General features: G+C 37.7%; 1 protein-coding gene across 13 annotated transcripts in view; it reads right to left on the minus strand.

Annotated features, from left to right (window-relative positions):
- Nucleotides 1–18,390, minus strand: part of WNK1 (WNK lysine deficient protein kinase 1) — a 128,693-nt gene that overhangs the window by 54,193 nt on the left and 56,110 nt on the right. For all 13 annotated transcript variants that reach the window (XM_061124666.1, XM_061124656.1, XM_061124658.1 and 10 more), the window contains exons 3-4: nt 12,295–12,515; nt 10,243–10,400 (exon numbers count right to left, since the gene is read on the minus strand). In XM_061124666.1, coding sequence (XP_060980649.1) covers nt 10,243–10,400; nt 12,295–12,515 — 379 coding nt within the window. The remainder of the gene's footprint in view (nt 1–10,242; nt 10,401–12,294; nt 12,516–18,390) is intronic.

The raw sequence follows: 18,390 nt of genomic DNA on the forward strand, positions 1-18,390 counted from the left end.
CCTAGGATGAAAAGGGACATCCTTTTTGGTGTTGGTTCTAGAAGGTCTTGTAGATCTTCATCTACATCTGTCAACATCTCACTTCCTTAAACTAAGACCAAGTTAAGATGGGCCTCACTGCTGCTTTTCTCTCCAGTATTTATTTTACACTATGGCCTATTCAATCACCTAGCTTCATCCAATCATCTGACACTTAACCATTCCCAACTGTCTGATATCATTTAATTCGTATCACATGACTCAAATGTGGTTAATAATTCCCCACACTTACAAGATGGCCATAGGATCAGAGAACTAGAAAGAATCTGAGCTAGAGTCCCTACCTGCTCACACAGACAACTAATTGTAGGCCAGAGAGATTAATGCCATGTCAAGGTCAGAATTCAGTACCTCCTGGAACCTATGAGGAGTCATGTCCAGTTCAGTCTGGTATGTATCAGACACCTACTAAATATATTGCATCAGCAGCAGCACCTAGAATACAACAGAATATATTCTAGAGGCTAAGGGCTTAGTCCATGGTAAAGTAAAAATGAGAATCCAGATTCAATAATGTCTAGTTCAATGTTTCAGTCCCTATTACAGTACTTTTAATTAATTTAACCTGGGGCAGAAAGCACTCACAAGCCAACTTCTACCTACTCCTATCTCCCCAAGTAAATCCAGTCAAACTGGTTACTTTTTCACTGAATACTGCACATTTTCACAAGCATATTCTTTCTACTGCCCCTCTTTTTAGTCAACTGAATCCTACCTCAGTATTCAAGGTACACCTCAAACCACCCAGAGACAAGGAACAACTACAATGTAATTGTATCAACCTTCTGGCACATAGATTATCTACAAGATCCCAGGAAGCTCAACACTCTATATACTGCACTTAAAACACAGCAGCAACCATCTTTCTACATCCTGTCACTTTTTATTTGCAGTCTAATGCTGTGAGAATTACAGATCAACATTTAGTTGGGAGAAGTAAAATTACTTTTTCTGAGAAATTCTCAAACAAGGATTTCACAACTATTGTTTAGCATCTAAAATGTTGGCAATGACTTCCAACTCTGTGGTTTAAGGTTAATGGTCTGATCTATTACATCTGAATACTAAGACCCTTTAATACTAATCAAATCACAGGAGAGTATTAGAATGACTTTGAAAATGATGCAAAATGTTCCCAGGATACACCAGATGATACACAAAGTTTTTGCCTATGTGTGTAATCTAAATTTACTGGATGGAAATAGGAATAAAATTTATAAAGCAATCATTTCAGCTAATTTCAAGCGGATCTAGATCTCTGGGATATCACCAAAAAAATTCCAACTGCTAAAGAAAAAAATACAAAGTTTTCCTCAACTTTTCAATCCCTATCTAATCAGGAATCAGCTTCACGTGTTTCTGTAAAAAAGTAGGCTGAAATGCAATCTGTTATATAAAGACCAAAAGGCATTTCACTCCAACTGCTTTAATTTTGTTTTTCCTAGACAGAATGTTCGAATCTTGCAATCCAAAGGCTAATGGAATCAGTGACAAAGTCAAATTACACAAAGCAATTAAAAATCCCCATTATTTCTACCTTGGTTGTCAGAAGGCTGGATTCAGCCAGATTCTCACTGGTATGAGCCATTAATTTACAGGAATTTGAACCAACCTTATGATCCCACTGGAAAACAAGCCCTTCAAACTCCCGACCGAATCTGACTGGCTCTATGCAAGGCTGACCTCCTGGTTCCCTGAGGCTGATTCCTCTCTGGATCCACGGGAGCCTGTGCACTGCTCCAAACACAGATGCACTCTCCTCCACATCAAAAACTGATGCCACTGAGACTCCTTTACTTGCAGACAAAAATTGTGCTAAGTACACCAGCACTCTTATTTGGATCTTTTCATTGCCAGTGGTGGGAAATTTCAAGATAACTTAACTTTTTCTCTTTTGAATAGGGGCTCAAACCGATGACACCAATGTTAGACTCACCAATCTTAGACTCAAGGCTGTACATTGTCACCCTGCTTATTTAGTGTCTATGCAGAGCACATCATGTGAAACGCTGGGCTGGATGAAGCACAAACTGGAGACAAGATTGCTGGGAGAAATATCAGTAACCTCAGATATGCAAATAACACCACCCTTATGGTAGAAAGCAAAGAACTAAAGAGCCTCTTGATGAGAGTGAAAGAGGAGAGTGGAAAAGTTGGCCTAAAACTCAACATTCAAAAAACGAAGCTCATGGCATCTTGCCCCATCACTTCATGGCAAATAGATGGGCAAACAATGGAAACAGTGAAAGACTTTATTTTCTTGGGCTCCAAAATCACTGCAGATGGTGACTGCAGCCATGAAATTAAAAGACATTTGCTCCTTAGAAGAAAAGCTATGACAAACCTAGGCAGTGTAATAAAAAGCAGAGACATTACTTTGCTGACTAAGGTCCATCTAGTCAAAGCTATGGTTTTTCCAGTAGTCAGCTATGGATACGAGAGTTGCACCATAAAGAAAGCCGAGCGCCAAAGAATTGATGCTTCTGAACTGAGGTGTTGGAGAATACTCTTGAGAGTCCCTTGGACTGCAAGATCAAACCAGTCAATCCTAAAGGAAATCAGTCCTGAATAGTCATTGGAAGGACCGATGTTGAAGCTGAAATTCCAATACTCTGGCCACCCGATGGGAAGAACTGACTCATTGGAAAAGACCCTGATGCTGGGAAAGAATAAAGGCGGGAGGAGAAGGGCACAACAGGATGAGATGGTTGGATGGCATCACGGACTCAATGGACATGAGTTTGAGCAAGCTCTAGGAGTTCGTGATGGACAGGGAAGCCTGGCGTGCTACATTCCATGGAGTCACAAAGAGTCGGACACAACTAAGCGACTGAACTGAACCGAACCCATGTACTCTCAGGTGAGAAAACCTGAGAGTTTAAAAACAAAGGCAAGCAAAGGAATAAACTCTAAGGTTTGTATTAGTTAACAGATGTTTAAACTGGATTTTAAGATTAACTCTTAAATGGATTAAATTCCATTTAACATGGATTTTATGCATGCATTAGACATGCATAACATTAAGGATTTCTGATCCTACAGTTAGTATTTCTCCTTCATTTCCCTGGGCAAAATGCTTAACCCCTGAATCTATTTTCTTACCCATGAAATGAAAGTATTATCTACTTATCAGAATATAAAAGATGAAAATAAGATAGTATATGTAAAGCACTTTGCAAGGTGATTGGCAAGAGGCAAGATAATAAATGCTAGCTCATTTGCACTCATTTAAAACTTAGTTCATTAAACACATTTTAAACACTGCTGTTTGTTGAATGTCACTAGATAAAAGAATTGAACAAGAGACAGCTTATTTCGCTACCTGCCATAATGATGCTAATGCTAATAATAATGGTAATACTTAGTTCAGTTCACTCACTCAGTCGTGTCCGACTCTTCATAATCCCATGAACTGCAGCATGCCACGCCTCCCTGTCTATCACCAACTGCTGGAATTTACCCAAACTCATGTCCATTGAGTTGGTGATGCCATCAAATCATCTCATCCTCTGTCATTCTCTTCTCCTCCCACCTTCAATCTTTCCCAGCATCAGGGTCTTTTCAAATGAATCAGCTCTTCACATCAGGTGGCCAAAGTATCAGAGCATAATCTTCAGCATCAGTCCTTCCAATGAATATTCAGGACTGATTTCCTTTAGGATGGACTGGTTGGATATCCTTGCAGTCCAAGGGACTCTCAAGAGTCTTCTCCAACAACACAGTTCAAAAGCATCAATTCTTTGGCATTCGCTTTCTTTACAGTCCAACTCTCACATCCATACATGACTACTGGAAAAACCATAGCTTTGACTAGATGGATCTTTGTTGGCAAAGTAATGTCTCTCTTTTTTAATATGCTGTCTAGGTTGGTCATAGCTTTTCTTCCAAGGAGTGTCTTAATTCCATGGCTGCAGTCACCATCTGCAGTGATTTTGGAACCCCCAAAGATAAAGTCTGCCACTGTTTCCCCATCTATTTGCCATGAAGCAATAGGACCAGATGCCATGATCTTAGTTTTCTGAATGTTGACTTTTAAGCCAACTTTTTCACTCTCCTCTTGCACTTCCATCAAGAAGCTCTTCAGTTCTTCTTTGCTTTCTGCCGTAAGGATGCTGTCATCTGCACATCTGAGATTATTGGTATTTCTCCCGGCAATCTTGACTCCAGCTTGTGCTTCTTCCAGCCCAACGTTTCTCATGATGCACTCTGCATATAAGTTGAATAAGCAGGGTGACAATATACAGCCTTGACATACTCCTTTTCCTATCTGGAAACAGTCTGTTTTTCCATATCCAGTTCTAACAGTTGCTTCCTGACCTGCACACAGATTTCTCAAGAGGCAGGTCAGGTGGTCTGGTATTCCCATCTCTTGAAGATTTTCCACAGTTTGTGGTGATCCACACAGTCAAAGGCTTTGGCGTAGTCAATAAAGCAGAAGTAGATGTTTCCAGAGTTCTGGAACTCTCTTGCTTTTTTGATGATCCAACAGATGCTGGCAATTTGATCTCTGGTTCCTCTACCTTTTCTAAATCCAGCTTGAACATCTGGAAGTTCATGATTCACGTACTGTTAAAGCCTGGCTTGGAAAATTTTGAGCATTACTTTACTAGCGTGTGAGTTAGGTACTGACTGCTAACTGTATTTAGGCACTTCTCTCATTTATCCTCACTACCAATTTAGGCTCAGAGAAGTTAATTAACTTGCCCCAGGTATCACAGCCAGGAAATGACAGTGGTGGGATCTGATCACAAGTAGACCCACCTCCAGAGCCCACTTCCTCCACAGCAACACTGTGTTTCACTCCCTGTAGTTCTGTATTCATGCATTCATCTCACCAATACTGAGTGCCTTGTATCCGTTGGCTCTAAACACTAGGAATATAGCCAAGAATAAGCCAAATAACAGCGCCAGCCCCAGAATGTGTTCTAATTGGGGCTTTAGGTAAACACGGTAAGGTTGTGACAAAGGTCATGAAGAAAAAGAAAATCATAAGGAGACAGAAGTAAAGTGTGTGCACATGTAAGGTCATTTTAGATGGATGGACAGGTAAGGCCTCTCTGAGCAAGCCCGGAGAGTAGAACCTGAATGAAATGCACGTGTACAACAATGACACGCAACAGTTTATCATCAGTGCACCACAGAATATAATCACTCAACTGGTCAATAACACGTCTCCACCCTTCAAGTTGGCAGTTACAGACAGGTTTAAAGGCCCTCAGGTCACAGACTGACACTGCCCTAGACATTTATGGATTCAGTACAGAACTTTGATATGAGCAGGGGACCTGGAATAACAGAGTAACAAATAACCCTGTTATATTCTAGATATGTAATCATGGGCTATCCATTCTGAGCTTCAGACTATTTATTTACAAAATGTAGATAATACTACTAGTAAATCGCTCCTGTCCAGGGTTGTTGGAAGAATTAAATTACATAATATATGCAAAGTGCTTAATGCAATGTCTAAGACTAGCATGTACATGCGTTAATATTTACACTGCTAACATCTGCTATTTACATGGCAGTTGTACCACTGCAAGGTCAGACATGTAGTATACTATTTCAAGGTGTATTTCAGTAGAGTCATCACTATTGCTTATATAATCATATAAATCACTGTATAACCTAGGTACTTAAAAACTCCCCACACATTTATCTCAGCACCCAAAACATGAAAAAAAAAAAAAAAAACCACTGGAAAATTAAAAAAGGACTAATAAAAATTGCCCCTTTTATTTCTTCAATGAAAGTCAGAAAATGGGAATGGAGGTTGGTGAAACCAAGACAGCACTTCCCAGATAAGAAATATAATAATTGACAGTACAGAATAATGAACTGTAGGTAATATGGAACTCAATTTTCACAGCTAAGAGAAAAATAAAGAACAAATAAATGCTTTCAGTATCCTTAGAAATTAAGGATTCCAACAGTTCTAACTGACTTAATGCCTCAAGCTTTTTATTCCAACTTTTCTGCAGCTTGACTTATTTACTATTTTGCGTTTTTAAAAAGCAACTCCTGAATAACATAGGAAAAAAAGCAATTAAATAGGGTTAGATTTCGAAGTCAATTTGGTTACTTATGTTAGTAAAAATGTTCCATGAACAATTGAACAAAAATTTATTCAAATAATGTTTGCTATTACAATAATCTTTTTTTTTTTTTTTAAACCAAAAATAAGGTATATAGTCCTGGAAGGGACCTGTGGTGATCACTGTTCCAGCTCACACTTCTCAAACTTTAACATACACCCAAAGTATCTTTGGATCTTGTGAAATGCTGGTTTTGATCCAATCAGTCTGGGATAGGGCCAAAATTTTACATTTTTGGGGACTGTACATTGCAGAGCAAAGATCTAAATAGTGATGTGAGAACGATGGAAGAACACATGAACAGACGACTTTATCAAATGCCTTTCTAATGCTGGAATTCTGACTCTATCAAAGTTACTGTTTTCTGCTTGATTTATACCAAATAGTTCTTCCCATTTTACAGAATAAATTGTGTATGTACATATATAAAGTGTATCAGTTTCTAAGCCACTACTTGATTTCACATCAGTAGGATAAAGTTAATATTTCTAAGGTGACCTTATTTTGCAGGGTAAATTCAACTCCTCGATACTTACTAGTGTCTGACTTGACTGTATCTGAATCATTTATTTTTAAAAATATCACTGAGTACCTACAACACGCTGAATACTATGCTACAAACACAACACTGTTAGCAAAGACTTAATAAATCAGGCTCTAGAACAGTACCTTTTAAAACACTGTACATTTCATCCCTTCTGTTCCCAACTCCTCTCCAGGTGAGGGTGGCTATAGGTTCAAACAGTTTAAACAATGAGAAAAGAAGGCAGAAACTACAGAAATGTAAAGGACATGCATACAATGCAATATTATTCAGCCATAAAAAGGACTGAAGAACCAATTCATGCTAAAACATGGATAAACCCTGAAAACACTATGCTATATCAAAGCATAACACAAAAACAAAGTGTAACACAAAAGGCCATATATTTAATGATTCTATTTGTCTGAAATGTGCATAACAGGTAAGTCAAATCCAGAGACAGAAAGCACATTAGTGGTTGTCAGAGGAACAACTGCTAATGGGTATAGGGCTTCTTTCTTGAGGTGACAGAAAGGTTCTGGCATTAGTGCTAATGACTGCAGAACACTGAATACACTAAAACCCACTGAATTTTACACCTTAAAATGATTTAAACAGTTAATTTTATGGTATGTAAATTTTTATCTTAAAAAAAACCCCACACAACCCATTGAAAGACTGAAAAAAGATTGAATACCATACTAAGACTATGGAAACTGTGATGTTGGTCTTCCTAGGGTCTATTAAGCTAACACCAGACTTTTTCATTTGAGAAGGGGATTCTCCTCTCAACTGAGCTAGAGCTCGCATTTGCAAATAAAGATTCATCTGTTAACTGATTACAGTGTTTCAAATGCATTATCCTAAAACCAAATTAATTTGTTTTCTTTACACTTACCAAATAACTGCTCATATAAACTTTTACCTAATTTTATGGCAGTGCTATCTGTGCCTGACAGTCTGAAGTCAAAGAGCTCAAACCATTGGTTTCAGCCCTGAGCCTAGTCAACAGGTTTTTACCCAATAGGGCTGACTACATCCGTCACGTACTCATCTTACACAGTCATTATTTTAACTAGGTAAGCATATTTGGTGGGTAAATATGGAACAGGGTAGAATTTAATACAGGTCATTTTTTCATTCTGCATTAAAAAAAAATTGGTACTACCATGTAATTGATAACTTAATTTCTTTACATAGCAGAGTTACTTTTTGGACTTCATTTAACAACAAAAAAAAACCCTAAAATTCCATGACCCCTTGAGATATTTTAAGTACCAACCTGTATTTGTTTAGAGAAATAATCAGGAGTTGAATTCAAAAGATTAATCAGAGACACCTACCCCTAGACCACCCAATTATACCTGGGCAGTGTCTCTGACAGCAAAGCACTATCTGTTAATTATTAACAAAATCTACCAAGTTTCAAGTTAGAATACTGCAAGATCCACAAAGAAGGGCAGTAGCTGAAAGAGACAGTAGAGAATGTTTAAGTATATGGCTAGCTTATGTGTACTTCACTCTTCTGGTCTGTTCACTATCAAAACATTCAGCATTGCTGGAAGGTAAACAAAGTATTTCTGTGAATAGGTCTTTGTGTTTAAAATCTAGAATGATCACCTCAAGCAGTAACACTAGGTTTAAGATGCTATTTATTCTTTGGCAATAGAAAGAATAAATATGGCCAGTGAAAAATGGTTATTACATTAAAATCTCTTATGTTCTCACCACTGAAGTGATCATTCTACTCTTAAGAAAGAGAAAAGACTGCCTACAAATTATCAGAGCTAATTACTGAAGTAACTACTTGTGCACATTGAGATTCTCCTGTCTACTCCAAGTAGAGAGGCTAACGGCATTCTAACAGAACATTACCACTACTTCAGCAGATTGGTAATTATTTACAGAACTCTTCAGAGAACTTTTTAAGTTTTGGTGGCATATGTTTAGGAGTTGGCAACTTTCTGTTAAGAGCCAAAGAGTACATAATTTAGGCTTTTGGAACTAAACAGTCTGTTGCAATTACTCGACTCTACTATTGTAATATGTGAAAACAGACATAGAAAATACAGAAACAAATGAGTGGCTGTCTTTACTTTCTTCATGGATATTGAAATTTGAATTTCATGTAATTTTCACATGTCATCACATATTATTCTTTTGATTCCAGCCTCAATCATTTAGGAATGCAAAACGCACTCTTAGCTCATGGGCTGTACAAAAATGGGTAACAGGATGGATCTGGCCCATGAACCTTTGCTAATTCCTGGTTTAGAGTATAATGGAATGAAGAAAAGTTACAGATGGTTTAAGTGAGTAAATATATTATTACACTAACCATTCTACATACAAACTGTAAATTTTACAGCCCTAAAATTAAGATATTTAACCTTATAATCAAGTTCAATATTTAGTTTGATCTCTGTTCAGAGGATATGTATTTACAAAGGCTATTTTCATATTATTCTTTGTTTTCATAAAGATTAAGTGGAAAACAACACCTTAGGTTAACTGAATTCTAATCTATAAAGAAAACTGATCTCTCATCCATCCGCTCTGGCCACCTCTAATCCTTTATTTCAGTCTGTTAGTTATTCCTTCAGAATACTGCAATACCTCTTAACTGGGTTTTCAGCTTTTATTAGAGTTTCCTCATATACCCATCCTCTATCCTGCAGTCAAAATAATCTTTTAAAAATTTAGGTCTGATATTACAACACCTACCAAATGTGGGATTTTCTTTTCTCGGCTGTACCAAGTGGCTTGTGGAATCTTAGTACCCAGTCCAGGGAATGAACTTATGCTCTCAGTAGTGAAGACGCAGAGTCCTAACCACTGGACCGCCAGGGAAGTCCCATGACAACTACCACGTCTTATATTGGCTGCAGTGGTTCTCCCAGCGCTCAAGCACAGTCTCAACTTTCCTTTCCTCCCTTATTCCTTGTCTCTTCTTTTTCCTATTTCCAAACTGCAGACACACAAATTATAGAATTTTTCACATGCAGTATTATCTTAGTCTCTCCCTATTTCACATAATTTTCCTAATCTGATCAAACTCAATCAGGCACAACTACTACATGCTTTGTTACATACTGACCCTAGGAAAACTGTTTTTATACCCTATGGTAGCTGTCTCGTTTACTTATTTTTTCTCCTTCACTGAGTAGTAAGCTCTTGGTAGACAGGTTTGTCTTACTTAGCAATAATATTCAATACCTAGGACCTAGAAAGAAGTCTGGACTATAACAGAGACTTAAATATTTGTTGGATGAACTCATGAGCTATTATGGGTTGAACAGTGTCACCCCCACAAAAGATAAGTTAAAATTCTAACCCTCAGTATCTCAGAATGTGATCTTATTTGGAAACAGGATCACTGCAGGTGCAATTAGTTAGAAGAGCCAATCTGGAGTGGGCTGGACACAATGCAATCTGACCAGTGTCCTTATAAAAAGAGGAGACACAGAGAGATGAGGGATGAACACCATGTGATGCTTTCTACTATTGTTCCCTTCTGCATGGTTTGACATTACCCAGCTTCTTAGATATGGCCTAAGGTCACCAGTCAGTTCTGACAGGACTTACGCTAGTCACTCGACGGTAGATCTGTGCAGCGTTCTGGCACTCTGAGTACGGGTATTCAGACGTGGCCATCTCGAGCATGCACATTCCAAAAGCATAAACATCAACGGATTCATCATACTTCTCTTCATACATCTCAGGGGCCATGAACTCTGGGGTACCTTAAATTAAAAGAAGGATTCAGACTCAATGTGAGGAGAAACTGCAGATGTATTCATGGTGGGGGGGTGGGCGGTGCGCAGCAGAGGGGCTGCCCTGTGAGAGAGAAGAAAGTGGAAGGGGTAAAGATAAAAGAAAGACAGGGAGGAAGTGGGGGGAGAGGAGAGAAATCACATTAGTCTGCTCCATCAAATCTGTTACAGACCTCTCACAGCAATTCCTTTATAAAAAGTAAGAAGAGGACCAAGCATCTGTTTATTTACTGTTTCAAGTGGATTACTGTTATACAATGTCAAAATAGAGCCTCACATAAAAGATAAACTGATATAACTCATGTGAAAACAAATGGAAGAAAAAGGTGAGAACAGCAAAGAGTAAACTAGAGAAAATGGCATCTATCTGTAAGACAGGATGATAGGTTAAAAAGATAAAAATACTTGTCTGCCCCCTACTGTATGAGAGCTGTAAGGTTAACATTTAGAGCTAGTCTCTTGCCAATAACAGTCCATTGATCAATTTCACTTAACACAGTTGTGCAGTAAAAAAAACCTGACATTCAGTGCATTTTTAAAATAACATAGTGTAAACGTCTGTGAGGCCACTCACCCTCCCCATAGTTCGCAAATCTACTGCAGATGTAAGAAATGTAGTGAGGGACACCCTATAGACACACAACACACCATTCAGTCTGCATTTGTGTTCTCATGCTGAATTAAGAGTGTGGAGTGTGTGATTCCACACACCAAGTTTCCAATGTTTCCAAAGAAATTAAGCCCAGATACCTCAAATTACAGAACATTTCTAAGAACAGGCTTGCATAATACAGTTTAAACAAGAAAGAAGAAAAAACTCTTGGGCCAGAGATTAACATACCAAAGACAAAGAACTGTTTCCTTTATAGGCAACAGGGAAGGCAGAAGGGAAATACAGCTTTAAATAACTCCCCAGAACACTATTTTATAAGGATGTGCAAATTACTGGTATTCTATGTTCTTTCTTATTAAAACACAGGATTCTAGCCCACTTAAACATGAGTAGTTTTCTTGCTGTTGTCATCGTCACCTTTTGAGAGAATAGAGTTCATGAGAATTTCAAGCTTTCAAACTGTCGCACGCTCTTCAGAAGGGAAAGTTTATAAAACAATAGGCACTGAACTATATTTCCAGCTGCAATGGCCTAACACACAGCCTTGTCCTGTAAATCAATGACTGTCGAGGAGGGCAATTTGCCCCACAGGGGACATATTTGGCTGTCACGACAGGAGGGAGATGGACAAGTGGGCATGCTACCAGCATCTACAGAGCAGAGACCAGGGATGCTGTTAAGTCATCTTACAACGCACAAGACAGTCCTTACAACAAAGAACTGTCCAAACCAAAGTGTAAACAGTACTGAGACTGAAAACTGTTTTAAGTACATCTTTTGAAGAGTAGAAGAAAAAGTTGATAATGAACCATTATATTTTTACATTTTAAAAGTTTTAAAAGGCAGATTTTTTTGAATACAAATATATACAACAGAAACTTTTCAGAAACTAAATTATATATAAACTCAATTTCTTTCATGGGGAAAGTTAACACAGTTTATCTATTATATAACTAAGTGTGTGATACTAAGCATCAACAAAATGACCCAGGAAGGTGATAGTTCTATTACATAAGGTTTTGTCAACAAAGTCCACCTTACTTCTCTTCATATAACTTCACAAAACAACAATTGTCTTCAGGATGCTTCTAAAGGCATAAACACAGAGAACTCTCTATCACTTCCTGGGTTCAAGCTATGAATTTTTGAAGGTTTACTTCACATTATAAAAGCTCTGACAGAGTCAGGTTTCTAAATACAGTGAATGTCAGAAAGCCAGTTAGACTTTCACAAGGGACCTGTGAAACATACCTATCACACTCTTGGCAAAAGAAGCCCGCTTCAGGGTGGCCAGACCTAGGTCTCCAATCTTGACTGAGCCTGTGGGGCCAGTGATAAAGATGTTGTCACACTTAAGATCCCGGTGAATAATAGGTGGAGTTCGAGTATGAAGAAACTGAAGTCCTTTAAGAATCTGACGGCACCAGCTTCTCAAAACTTTGATCTTCATCACCTTGAACCTTTTCAGGTACCTAGAGAAGGCAAGGTACACCAAACGGTTATCGATGATACGTGTTTACTGCTTTGAAGAGTTCCATTAAATTCTAGCATATCTGAGATGGGAATATCAAATTTAGAATATTAAGATTCAGTAACCTAAGGTTAGTACTACTTTTAGCAAGGTAAAAGAGGATAGGATAACAAGTAGTTGGCAAGCATATTCTGATAACAAAGCACAAAACACAAATCCCTTAAAATTAGATCACTGCCAAGATGACTGACAAGAGGTAGAGTTTGACTTCTGGTAAATGGTGGTGCAACCGTTACTGGATGCAGATATAAACTCCAGTGAATACACGTGCATGAGCAAACACACACACACACACCCCTGAAGATTCTACAGACCAATCAGAATCAGGCACAAACTGGAAGGGAGGACACATGAGAAAAAAGGATAAGCACTAGTCTGTGCAGGTTGCTCAAACCTGTACACAACCCTGTTGCTTTATTGGCTGAGGAAGAAATACGAGGACAGAGTTCAAGATGACCGCAGCATCTAAAACATTGTGTTCAATACAACTTTCTACAACAAAAGTTCGTCCAATACAATATCCACTAGATAAATGAGAATATTTATATTTAAATGAATTAGATACATTAAACTTAAAAAGGTCATCTCCCAGCTGCACCAGTCACGTTTCAAGTGCTCAACAACCGCACATGGCAAGTGGCTATCATTCTGGATGGTGCAGATTATAGAACATTCCATCACCACAGACAGTTCTGCTGGACAGCAGAGACCTAGAAAGGTGGCCGGGGTGGGGGGGGTCCAGAAAGGAGGCACAGAAGGGGCGCTCCAAAGTTCTGCATATTCACTCTGCCCACATCTCTGGCTACCCTCTGAAATATGTGTGTATGCAGATTACAAGCAACCCAGCTGACGCTAAAGGAACAGAGTTTTCTGATGAACTGAGGCCAGATGCTATTTCATCTGAAAATACTCAGGGGAAAAAATGAAGCACACAAATGGTAAATATAAAAGAATACACTTTCCTAGCACTATCTTTATGTTACATGTGACTACCTAAAGGAAAATTTATAACACTGTGTTACCAGATCTATACAATAGACATATATAACATAAAGCTTATAGCATAAATTATAAGTACTAGGGATAAATGGGCCTATATTTGTGCAAGTTTTCTTTATTTTACATGAAATTATACTGTATCAACCATAAACATGCTGTGAAAAGATAAAGATTTAAATTTAAATAAAGATTTGAAGATTTAAACTGTGAAAATAATACCTAAAATGTACACATACACACAAGGAAGTTTAACTAAAAAACTAATAAAGAAACTAATACGAAATTTTAAAAACAAATATAAAAATGAAATTCTGCTTCACTTGGGGGGGGATATGAGATAATTAAAGAAAATTTATGATGAAAGTTAGTTTTATGGTCTAAAAATATATAAAGAGTTAATCCTGGAGAATGAGGAAAAGACTGTCAAAGAAAAAGAGTAAGGCATTTACTGAAATGAAGGAAATGTTCTGTATGTTAACAGTTGGTGTTTTTTTAAAGTTTTGATCAAAACTCATCAAATGATAGAACTATGATTAATATTTTCACTGCCTGTAAATTTCATTATAAGGAAAAATCAAGCATACAAATATTGGAACTTTGATGAAATGTGTACTCAAGTTTTTATGGATGTCTGCAACTTAATCTGGAATGAAAAAAGAGGGGAATGACTAGATGAACATATTTGGTAAAGCAGACACAACAGAGGTTAACTAAATTAAAGAATCTAGGGCGAGACCACGTATGTGTTCACTATGTAATTCTTTCAACTTTTATGTATAATTGAATAATTTTTAGATAAAATGTTGGGAAATGTCAACTATTTCTCATTACAACTGGAAGAAAAAACAAAGAATACACACATATATAAATACGTACATTTAAGCTTGTATATGCATGAAGAAAACAATGAAAGATAAGAATTAAAATTATGACTTTTTAAGAGAAAAACTATTGGGAAAAAGATGAGGCTAGCTTGTATCTCTTTCACATCTATAAAATGATAAAATATAATAGATTGTCTATTAACCTTCTATCTTATAACCTTATTAAACCTGTTTAGAATCACTGGACTATTCTAGGTAAACAATTACATAATCTGCAAACAGGAGCAGTTTTATTTCTTCCTTTCCCATCTTTTTGCTTTCTCCTGGTTTCCCCATTCTTGCTCTGGGCAGGCCCTCTAGAACAGTACGGAATATAAGCAGTGAAAGCAGGCATTTGTGCTTTGTTCCTCATCTCCCAGAAATCAGTGATGTATAAAGCTTTTTCATGGATGCTCTTATTTAGTCTGAGGAAGTTTCCTACCACCCCTAGTCTGCTAAGAGTTTTTAGTAAGGAATAGATTCTGATTTGTCAAATACTTTTCCCACATATACTTAAATGATCATATAGTTTTTATTCTGTTTATGTGCTGAAAAACATTAATTCATTCTATGTCAAACCAACTTTGCGATCCTGGGATAAACCCTATTTGTCACTGACATACTGAAAGTCCCATGGATAGCAAGGAGATCAAACCAGTTAATCCTAAAGGAAATCAGTCCTGAATATTCACTGGAAGGACTGATACTGAAGCTCCAATACTGTGGCCACCTGATTCGAAGAGACGACTCACTGGAAAACACCCTGATGCTGGGAAAGATTGAGGGCAAGGCGAGAAGGGGGCGACAGAGAATAGAGGTGGTTGGATGGCATCACTGACTCGACGGACATGAGTTTGAGCAAACTCTGGGAGACAGTGAAGGACAGGGAAGCCTGGCGTGCTGCAGTCCATGGGGTTGCACAGAGTCGACTATGACCGAGCGACTGAACAACAGTGTGATGGCTAGAATCCAATTTGCTGTTATTTTGTAAAGGAATTTGGTACCTATATTCACGGGGGATACAGCTCTATAAAGTTCTTTTGCTGTGTCTTAGGATTTTGGTTTTGGGGTTATGCTGGCTTCAAAAAAGGAACTGGACACTATTCTTGCACTGTCTTTTTGAGAAAAGTCAACACACTTGTTTCCCCTCCACTAAAATAAAGTATGATAAATAGATAGAACAAAAAATGTACCACCTGAAGTGTTGAAGTATTAGTCACTCAGTTGTGTTCAACTCTGTGACCCCATGGACTGCAGCCCATAAGGCTCCTCTGTCCATGGGATAGTCCAGGCAAGAATACTGGAGTGGGTTGCCGTTCCCTTCTCCAGGGGACCTTCTCAATCCAGTGATTGAACCTGGGTCTCCACACTGCAGGCATTCTTTACTATCTGAGCTATGTTCATATTATTATGCACAAACATCACCACCATCCATCTCCAGAACTCATCCTGTGAAACTGAAACGCTATACCCTTTAAACAATGACACTCCACTTCCCCTCCCCCTGAGGCCATGCAACTTCCACCCAACTTTCTGTCTCTATGAATTAGCCTACTCTAAGTATCTCATGTAAATGGAATCATACAGTATTTATCTTTTTGTGACTGGCTTATATCAGGTAGCACAACGCCCTTAAAGTTCATTCCTGTTGTAGCATATACCATGAACTTCCTTCTCTTTTAAAAAGGCTGAAAAATATTCCATTGTACATATACACCACACTTTGCTTATCCATTCTTCCACTGATGAACACATGGGTTGCTTCTACTTTGGGTCCATTGTGAATACTGCTGCTATGAACACGGGTGTACAAGTATCTCTTTAAGACTCCGCTTTTAATCCTTCTGTGTATATACCAAGAAGTGGAATTGTTGAACCATATGCTAATTCTATTTTTTTTTTATTTTACTGAAGTATAGTTGATAACTTGCTTTGATTTTTGCTACACAGCAAAGTGACTCAGTTATACATATATATATATTCCTTTTCATATTCTTTTCCATTTTTTATTTTCTTATTGAGATGTAATTAACATATATTGGTTTAAGGTATACAACATAATGATTCAAATATGTATATATTGTGAAATGATGGCCACAGTAAATATAGTTAAAATCCATCACAAAACTCCAACTTTTTTTTTTTTACTGTGATGAGAACTTTTAAGATCTACTCTCGTAGCAACTTTCAAATATACAGTACAGTATTATTAACTGTAGTCACCATGCTGTACATTACATTCTTAAGACTTTTATTTATTTACAACTCGAAGTTCACACCTTTTGTCCAACCACCCATTTCATACTCCCATGCCCTTGCCCCTGCCTCAGGCAGTCACCAATCTGTTCTCTGTTACCTATGAGTTTGGCTTTTTGGTGTTGTTCATATGGTATTTGTCTTTCTCATTTCACTTAACACAACCCCTTAAGAGTCCATCGATGTTTTTGGCAAGATTTTCTTCTTCATGGCTGAATAGTATTTCATTGCAGATATACATACCATATTTTCTTTATCCATTTATCCATCAGTAGACATGTAGGTTGTGTCCATGACTTAGCTAGTATAAATAATGCTGCAATGAACATGGGGGTGCATATTATCTTTTTAAGTCCGTGTTTCAGTTTCTTTGGATAAATATTCAGAAACTGAATTGTGGGGTCATAACAGTAGTCCTGTTTTTAATTTTCTGAGGAGCCTCTGTACTGTTTTCCATAGTGCTTACACCAATTTAATCCCCACCGACAATGCACAACAGATTTTCCTTTTCTCCACAGTACTTGTTACCTGTCTTTTTGATAACAGCCATTCTTTAAAAAAAAAAAAAAATTTATTTATTTTTGGTTGCTGGGTCTTTGTTATGCATGTGGCCTTTCTTTAGCTGTGGTGAGCAGGGGTTACTCTAGTTGCAGTGTACAGGCTTCTCATTGCTGTAGCTTCTCTTGTTGCAAAGCACAGGCTCTAGGGCATGCTGGCTTTACTAACTGCAGCCCATGGGCTCCAGAGTACTGGCTCATTAGTTGTGGCACACAGGGTCAGTCGCCAACGGCATGTGGGATTTTCCGAAACCAGGCATTGAACCAGTATTCCTCGCATTGCAAGGGCAATTCTTAACCACTGGATCCTCAGGGAAGCCCTGATAATAGCTATCCTAACAGGTTATCACATTGTGGTTTTGATTTGTGTTTCCTTAATGACAGGACATTAAACATCTTTTCATGTGTGTATTGGCTATTTTTGTATCTTCTTTGGAGAAATATATATTCAAATTACTTGCCCATTTTTGAATTGAATGTCAGCAGGAATGTAAAATTGTGGAAAACAGTTTGGTGGTTCCTCAGAAAGGTAACGAATTACCATATGACTCAGCAATTCTACTCACAGGAACATAGATCTAAAAGAAATAAAACCATGTACTCGAACACTTGTACACAAATATTCAGAGCAGCATTATTCCCAATAGCCAAAAGGTACAAACAGCCCAAATATCTATCAGCAAGTAAAAGGATAAACAGATTGTGGTTTATCCACAAAACATTATTTAGTCATAAAAAGGAATAAAGCATAGATATAGGCCACAACATGAACCTTGACAAGATGCTAAGTGAACATAGCCAAGAACAGACACATATTTTTTATTCCATTTATATGAAATATCTTGATCAGCTAAACCCTTAGAGACAAAATAGTTGGTAGGGAGAATGGAGAGTTCTTTGATGGGTTTTAGTTTCAGAAGATGAAGAATTCACCTTCATGAGATTTGTTTACATAGCAACATGAATGTATCTAACAGTACTAAACTATATACACTTAAAAATGATGATGACAGTAAATTTTATGTGTTTTTACCACAGTAAAAAAAAAAAAAATTCCCATCCATAAATCCTAGAGATCAGCTAGTCCAACCATGCATTTTACACATGGAGAACTGAGGCCCAAAGAAGGGGCTCTCAATGC

The sequence above is a fragment of the Dama dama genome, chromosome 22 (assembly GCF_033118175.1).
Source record: "Dama dama isolate Ldn47 chromosome 22, ASM3311817v1, whole genome shotgun sequence".
NCBI classification, from domain to species: Eukaryota; Metazoa; Chordata; class Mammalia; order Artiodactyla; family Cervidae; genus Dama; species Dama dama.